Consider the following 8,323-nt stretch of genomic DNA (forward strand, 5'->3'; position numbering starts at 1 on the left):
TGGTCACAGTACTGAGTGTCTGAATGTGTGGCCTTAGAGACAGGCGATGAAGGGTCAGGTTGCTCCTGAGTTAGTTTCAAGTTGGGTGCTGGGAGAGTCATCAAAGCTTCAGCACTTTAGTTCTTAGGAACCTTCTGAACAGGTGAAGAAATACTTTGAGAAGTCTGGGCTAAAGAGGCCTGCGGGTGCTGAGTCTGGGCAACCCCAGGTGGCAACACAGGAACCCCCTTGGCCAAAGTATGGCTTTTAGAAGCTTTACCAGTTTCAGGAGCTTGAGAGGCAGGAGGAAGATTTTGGAGATGGCTTTGTTGGGCTAGAGACATAGGGAAACTGTCAGAGGGCACGGGTACTAGGAGGTGGCTCTGGCTCTCTGCCCGTTCCAGAGGGTAGATCTGAGAGGCCACACTAATCTTAGAGCACCCCTGAGAGTGAGTCAGATCCACAGGCACACGGCTTTCAGAGGATACAGAGGGCTGGATTTGGCTCTGAGAGGTCACAGGTACCATAGATAAACTGTCAGAGATCACAAAGAGGTGGCTCTGACTTTCTGCCCGGTCCAGAGGGTAGCTCCGAGAGGCCACACTGATCTTAGAACGCTCCTCGGAGTGATGGTCAACAGGCACAGATACATAGCTGTCAGAGGACTGGAGGTGGCTCTGAGAGATCATAGAAAAATTGTCAGAGGACACGGGCACTAGAAGGTGGCTCTGACTTTCTGTTCGTTCCAGAGGGTAGCTCTGAGAGGCCACACTGATATTAGACCTCTGGTAAGGATGAGAATCCACAGGCATATGGCTGTCAGAGGACAAAGCCATCCGAGAATTGCTGTCAGATGCCAGAGGGTAGCTCTGCGAGGTCACAGAAAAGACAGGTTGGCTCCTAGAAGTACAAATGGAAAGAGGGGGAAAGATATGGACCAGAGGCAGGCTCTTAGAGGCCTGGACTCCACCAAACTGGTTTACAGCAGACTCAGGCTTCCGGTTCCTTCCTAGCTGGCCCGGGTCGGTAGAGCTGATGCTACTGATCCTCTGGTCGACCCGCGGGTGGAGTCGCCGCCGCCGCCGCCGCCGGCGGATCCGCTGAAAGGTGTTGGAGACCCTCCTGAGGGTCAGCGAGAAGCGACGGCTGCCGCTGCGGTGCACCCCACCCTCGCGGGGCGAAGTCTCCCTCAAGAGATCTTCCGGGAGCGCCTCGATGTTGCCGGTGTACCAGGAGATCCACCACAGGAGACTGACGAAGATGATGATGGAACCCAGATAGAGCAGCATGTCGTAGAACAGCAAGTTAGAGAAGACGCCAGTGAACAGCACTGCCACACCCACCGCGTCGAAGGCGACACCGAGCCAAAAAAAGTGACTGCAGCGACCCAGGGGCCCGGACCGCATCTCCGCCAACTCTGCGCTCTTTTGCGAAAGCTCCGTGAGGCTCAACATCGTCCACGTAAACCCGCCAGAGGACACCAGGACCACTGCCACTGGCGGGCTTTAGCCGCTCTCCATGGCAACCCAAGGGGCAGGCGGGAAGCCGCGTTCTACTCCATACCAGAAAACTCGAGCGGGCTGCTGCGCGTGCGTACGACGACCAGCCGAACCTTCTGCGCTTGCGCAGTGCTCACCCTCGCGGACAGCTTTTCTTTTTCAGTGTGGGATCCTCAAGTGTAATGTGACGTAAAATTTACGACAACAAAACTAGCGGTACCGGGGCGAGAATCTTCTCGGGGCAGGGTGAGATCTTGGGAGAGAGCTAACCGCAAGGCCTCTTTTCGTATAACTTCCTGAATGAAGCTTGGCCTCAGGTGCAATTAGAATCTAGAGTTGTTAGGTCTGAACTCCCATCTTATCTGGTGTCTGTTGATACACTTGCCCAAGGACCTAATAGACCCCGTCGCTCGAGTTTTCCCCCATGTATTGTAGAGGCTGGGAGAAAGAGGGTAAGCTGAAAGGAGAAAAAGGAGTTTTGAGATCTGGCCTTTGTGAATGTGTGTGTGTTTGCGCACTCGCTAAGATGGATTTTAAAACATCTGGTACATTTTAAAATAGATTTAGGCCTGTAGGTCAGGCCACATTTACTTAGACTTATATGCACACGCCACCACACTTGGAGAGAACTACTCTTAAATGTTTTCAAAAGTATAGATAGAAAATTAGAAGGGTAGAAGGACTGATAGGTTGTTCCTACTCGTGCCTGAGCATACAAGCAATACTAATTGGACTCAGAGGGTTATTAAAATAATTTTAAAAGGGTCAGACATGATAGTGCAGGACTTTAATCCCAGCACTCAACAGGCAGAAGCAAGACGATCTCTATGAGTTGGAAGTCAACCTGTCCTAACTTGAAAATCCCAGGCCAACCAGGACTATACTTTGAGACCCTGTGTCAAAATGAATGAATGAAAATAAAAAGACCTGAACTGAAGGTGGGTCCAGGGAGTAGGAAATGGATATAAGCAAGAAATACATGTATAAAACTGTCAAGGAATTAAAAGTTCATAAAGTATAAAGATAATTGAGAAAGCAATGTGGCAAATGTTCACAATTATATAATATCGAGGAAATAAGTGTAGGTGTTCATTGTTCAGTTCTTTCCTGTGTTCTTTAGGCTTGACATTTTCCAAAATAGTTGCAGGATTTTATTTTGTAATTTAAAATGTAAGTTATAAATTTATAAACATTAGTAGCAAGTGGGGACAATGGCTCAGTAGTTAAAGACTTGACATTAAGCCTGACAACCTGAGTCCAGTCTCCAGGAGCCACATGATGGCAAGAGAGAACTGACTTCTGGACATTACTGCATGACCTCCACATGAAAATAAATGAATCTCTCCCCTTTGACTACAGAGTGTTCAAGGTTGGCAAGCAGAATGACCTGCCTAATGACAAAGGGCACAACACCGTACCATACATCAGCCACACGGTGACAAGCTGGAGACTGTACCACACATTGGCCACAAGGTGACAAGCTGGAGTTATTCTTTCTCAGATCCTCTGAAATTAGCCCAGTTTAGCCTGAGGTGAATCTCTATACTCCTGGAATTAGAAAGGCTTAAATTTGAGTTTCTGACTTGAGTGGAGATCTTTAACCTCCCTTAGCTTTGATCTCTCCTTCTGTAAATGAGAGAACAGGTACCTATCAGGAGGCTGTGACGTGGCCATGAGATGATGCTGTCCTAAGAAGTACTAACTAGTGCTCTCTACCCAAGTCTCTCAAGCCATTTCCATTTAGGACCCCTTTATGTATGAGAAATTGTTATGTGACTGTAGGTATATAATCACATAGATAGACATAGCTATATAAATATCTATATAGATATATAGATATATAATACAGGTATACAAGTCAAACACTTATAAATACATTCATTTAAAAATGAGGGTTTTATTGTTAATGTTTTATTTTGAGATGGTTTCATTGTAGTGTAGTCTGGCCTTGAATTCACTATGTGACTGAGGATGACGTGATCCTCCTGCCTCCACTTCCAAAGTGGTCAAATTATGGACATAGCCATCATGCCCTGCTATTTAAACAATGCTTTGGTATACATATTAAAAGGATTTTCACGAACAGCTTGGACAGATCACAGCAGACTAGACGGTTCCACGAAGGGAGGTTTATTAAGAGAGTGGGAGAGCGGGAGGAGAGAGAGGAGTAGAGAAGTGGAGGCCGGCCATGACCACGTGGAGAGAGGGGGAAGGGAAGGGGGGAGGGGAGATGGCAACCTGCAGGCGCTGGGCTGGGTCGAGGGGAACAAGAGAGAGAGGAGGAGGCAAGCAGCCCCCTTTATAGTGGGCAGGGCTACCTTCCTGTTGCCGGATAACTGTGGGGAGGAGCATACCTGGCCGCTGCCAGGTAACTGTGGAGGTAGAGTTTAACAGATTACTAACACATATAATTTTACCATTCATTAGACAAAAGCAAATTGGCATGTTCATCATATGGATACACATCCTTTTACATAAAGAATTGGCTAAATATTTGTTACTGTAGGACACAGAGAATCTTCACATTGTCCACATTTGTTTATTTGGGAGGGGGAGTATAAGGGGCCAACTGTGGACTTCAGAGGACAACTTATACTTCTCCCATGTGAGTCCTGGGATCACATGGCTGTCAGGCTTACAGCAAATAGCTACTGAGTCATCCCACAGGCTCTTAAAGCAGTTTTAAAAATTAAGCAATCAAGCCAGGCCGCACAAACCTTTAATCTCAAGACTCAGGAGGCAGAAGCAGACAGATCCCTGATTTTGAGGCCAACCTGGTCTACAGATTGAGTTCCAAGACAGTCAGGGATACACAGAGAAACCCTGTCCTGCAAAGCCAAAATAAATAAAACAAACCTTCTACCCATGTGTGGTATTTAATCTCAGCACTGGGAAGGCAGAAGCATACAGATTTCTGAGTGTGAAGCCAACCTTAACAACATAGATCCAGGAAAGCCAAGGGAGACATAGTGAGTCCCTGTGTAACGAAGAAGCATGAGACCTGAAACAAAGACTTACTGATTTGATACTTTCATGCTGAGGGATGACAGCAGGAAAATGCTGAAAGCCTCTGTTCACAGTAATTAAAACATTACGTTTCTATAAGAGCAGAAAACTGCATACATAGAGACAATACATTTCTTAACATACAGTGGTGTCAGTCTGAGCTAAGGTGTTGTAGGCAGCCTGCGGGGAATGATAGCTCACTGCACGTGGGCCCTGGCGTGGGTTCCTGAATCTTGTTGGACGGTTGTGATTCACATAGCTCTGAAGAGACTGGAGCTCAGGAATCTCGACTGAGTTCACTCTGTGCGCGGCACCGAGTGGGCACTGCTGGGCCCCGCCGAGTGGGCAGAGTTCTTATTCAGTCTGAAGTTCCTCGGGGGCGCAGGGCTCTTTAAGTGGACCTGGAGGCTGGTGGCCTCCATTCTGAGGCTCCCAGATGCTGCAGAACGGGGTAGGAGTAGACCTTCCTTGTTACAGTACTTGCAGACTATGCACATGATCCTGGGTTCAATCTTCAAGCAAGATGATGTGGAAAAGAAAGAGGAGGAAGGGGGGAGAAGGAGGAAGAGAAAGGAGGCCAGGAAGCAATGTCAACTTGCAGCTAACCAATTATGGCCAGAGGGTAGAGGAAGTACAGAGCATGGTGGACCTGGTAGAATTCTTTCTTTCTTTTTTTTTTTTTTTATTTTTAAGATTTATTTATTTATTTATTATATATGAGTACACTGTAGCTGTCTTCAGACACACCAGAAGAGGGCATCCAATCTCATTATGGGTGGTTGTGAGCCACCATGTGGCTGCTGGGATTTGAACTCAGGACCTCTGGAAGAGCAGTCAGTGCTCTTAACCGCTGAGCCATTTCTCCAGCCCCTCTGAGTATTTTTCTTAATTGAATTTTTTAATTGAATATTTTCTTTATTTACATTTCAAATGTGATCCCTTTTCCTGTCCCTCCCCCAGCTTTTATGAGGGTGTTTCCCCAGCCACCCACCCATTCCCTTTTTTTTTTTTTTAAAGATTTATTTATTTATTTTATTTATGAATATACTGTCGCTGTCTTCAGACACACCAGAAGAGGGCATCCAATCTCATTACGGATGGTTGTGAGCCACCATGTGGTTGCTGGGACTTGAACTCAGGACCTCTGGAAGAGCAGTCAGTGCTCTTAACCGCTGAGCCATCTCTCCAGCCCGAATTATTTCTTAGGAAAAGGAATATTGTGGGCAAATGTTCCACTAAAGGATGTTTCCCTCTTGTGAATACTGGCAGAAAAAGCTGTTCAGGAGCGCTTTCCACCCATGCTCACCTGACCCTCACAAGTGTGGCCGTCACCATGTTTGTCAAACAGCTGTGCAGCTAGACTCTACAGATTGCTCCATCTGAAGTAGCAGTGACATGCACATCCAAAAAATTTTATTTCTCTGCAGGCTGTACAACCTGGAGACTTGAGTTCAATACCTGGAACCCCCACATCAAGGGGAAGGAGAAGACTGACGTCACAGTTCAATACCTGGAACCTCCACATCAAGGGGAAGAAGACTGACATCACAAAGTTATTCTCTGAGCTCCACACACCTGCTGTGACATGCATATGTAAAATGTGTACGTGAGCATGCATGGACGTGTGTGTGTGTGTGTGTGTGTGTGTGTGTGTGCATGTCTTGCCTAGACCAAGAAAAAAAAAGGAAATTGGATGGCTATATAGAGGGATAGTGATAAGGCAAAATGTTGAAGTAGAAGGTACACGGTGGATATAGATGTTTTCTGAACAATTCAACTTGTCTTTGCACTTGAAAATGTTTACAATAAAATGTTAAGAGTTCCTACATTCAAGGGAATGACAGGTACTTTATTTTTTATCCAAAAATGATTGTCTACAGCCTGGAGACACAGATTCATGTTACTCCCCTAATAGCATCCCAATGTGACACAAAGTTAAATCAAGGCATTTACTTAAATACATTGGTGGGGTCAGGAGGCATGCGCTTGCTTGGAAGTTAGGAAATATCTACTACAAGTTTCAGACGCTATCTGATATCATTCTTAGCTTTAGGAGTGCTGGAAGCTAGTGGCCTACTGTGCCTTACTGTCCAGGCAGAGAGGAGATACTCTAATATATAGCCCTGGTGTCACACTGATTGACTTTGATTATTGAAACAATAACCCCCCCAAAATTAAAAATTCTCCAGGAATCCACCCTAGGGGGAGAGAAAAGCCAAAGTCTGGTGTCAGCCAGAGAAAGAATTGCTTCTCAGGAAGATTTCTCCTAGTTCAATTTATCCACAGGTAGAACCAAGAACGATGGAAGTTATACCTTGATCAGCACTACTTAAGTTCTTTCTTTCTTTCTTTCTTTCTTTCTTTCTTCCTTCCTTCCTTCCTTCCTTCCTTCCTTCCTTCTCCTCCTCCTCCTCCTTTTTATTTTTCTTCAAGACAAAGTCTCTCTCTATAGCCCTGGCTGACCTGGAACTCACTATGTAGGCCAGGCTGGCCTCAAATTTGCAGAGCTCCATCCACCTACCTCTGCCTCCCAACTGTTAGGATTAAAAGTGTGCACCAGCACTCCTGGATACATGCATGTCTTGTCCTCTGTTTAACCCAAATCTCTTGTCAGAACAGATGGACTTGTGGGTCACTTCAATCCTTTATTTGTTCCTCTTTTCAATGTAATTATGTTAAGTAAGTCTTTTTTCTATGTTGTTTGTCTCTTTGACATATTTGAGACAATGACAAACCCAAGCTTGTTGGGGCTCTCAGAGTCTAGGCTTTGATCCTAAAATTTCTGGTAACATGGTAAGTAAATATTTTTTAAAGGTTTGCCTGGTAGTTGAGGAAAAAAAAAAAAAGCTTGATCAGATATAGAAGGTTGGTGGTAAATGCTATTAAGGGAACTAAAAATAACCCCAAGATAATTTTGTCTCTGGATCTTCAACATTCCTACTGTCCATAATCAAGAATTTAGTCAGCCGGGCGGTGGTGGTGCACGCCTTTAATCCCAGCACTTGGGAGGCAGAGGCAGGTGGATTTCTGAGTTCGAGAGTTCGAGGCTAGCCTGGTCTACAGAGTGAGTTCCAGGACAGCCAAGGCTACACAGAGAAACCTTGTCTCGAAAAACCAAAAAAAAAAAAAAAAAATTAGTCAGTCAGTTACCTCTGAGAGCCATCAGCACAGGTGTGGCTGTGTTATGGGAACTCCAGTTCCTGTTACAAACTAAAAGAAAGAAATGAAGATGCCAAGAGGATTCCTATAACTTTATTTTTTTAATCTTATTTTCAATGATGTTTTTTAAATGCCTTAACCTCTCTTGTAGCCCACCACCCACCAGAGGAGTGGAAAAGAAAGGATATGGGGGGAGGTGGGGAAATGGACCTGTTTAGTTCTTTGGAACAACTTTCATCTGTGTTGTCTGGAAATTGGCAGTTCAGTTCACAGGTCAGCAGTGGCAGCTCCATCCACTCACAGACACTTTACAGATGCAACAGCAGTGACAGGACCTAGCAGAGATAACTAAGCCTCGACTTCAGCTAGAGTCAGCAGGAGGGATCAACAGGAACAGCAGAAACTTAGGGCTATGCCACCCTCAGGGAAGTGAGAAACTTTGGGCTATGCCACTCTCAGGGAAGTGAAGATCAGTGAAGACTAGATACCCACAAGCCAAGCTCTGTCTCTGTCACTGTCCATCAAGCCTTCCTTCTACCCTCCGAACACCAAGCGTCCTCCACACGCCTTGCCTCCGCGGGTGCCTTGCCTCCGCGGGTGCCTTGCCTCAGCGGGTGCCTTGCCTCCGCGGGGGCCTTGCCTCAGCGGGGGCCTTGCCTCAGCGGGTGCCTTGCCTCAGC

At 46.1% G+C, this 8,323-nt stretch overlaps 1 protein-coding gene and 1 long non-coding RNA gene across 5 annotated transcripts in view; one reads left to right on the top strand and one right to left on the bottom strand.

Moving 5' to 3' along the window:
* The window catches only part of LOC114630272, a 24,216-nt gene extending 22,655 nt beyond the window's left edge, over window positions 1-1,561 (bottom strand). For all 4 annotated transcript variants that reach the window (XM_028778397.1, XM_028778396.1, XM_028778395.1 and 1 more), the window contains exon 1: window positions 1-1,561. This exon is cut by the window's left edge and continues 100 nt beyond it. In XM_028778397.1, coding sequence (XP_028634230.1) covers window positions 117-1,433 — 1,317 coding nt within the window. In that variant the 5' untranslated portion in view covers window positions 1,434-1,561 and the 3' untranslated portion in view covers window positions 1-116.
* Window positions 1,562-2,194: 633 nt separating this feature from the next.
* Window positions 2,195-6,002, top strand: LOC114630273. Its single transcript, XR_003712802.1, has 3 exons — window positions 2,195-2,416; window positions 2,838-2,951; window positions 5,912-6,002. It is a non-coding gene; the product is annotated as an uncharacterized LOC114630273 (long non-coding RNA).
* Window positions 6,003-8,323: the final 2,321 nt, after the last annotated feature.

The sequence above is a fragment of the Grammomys surdaster genome, unplaced genomic scaffold (assembly GCF_004785775.1).
Source record: "Grammomys surdaster isolate TR1022 unplaced genomic scaffold, NIH_TR_1.0 334, whole genome shotgun sequence".
Taxonomy (NCBI): Eukaryota; Metazoa; Chordata; class Mammalia; order Rodentia; family Muridae; genus Grammomys; species Grammomys surdaster.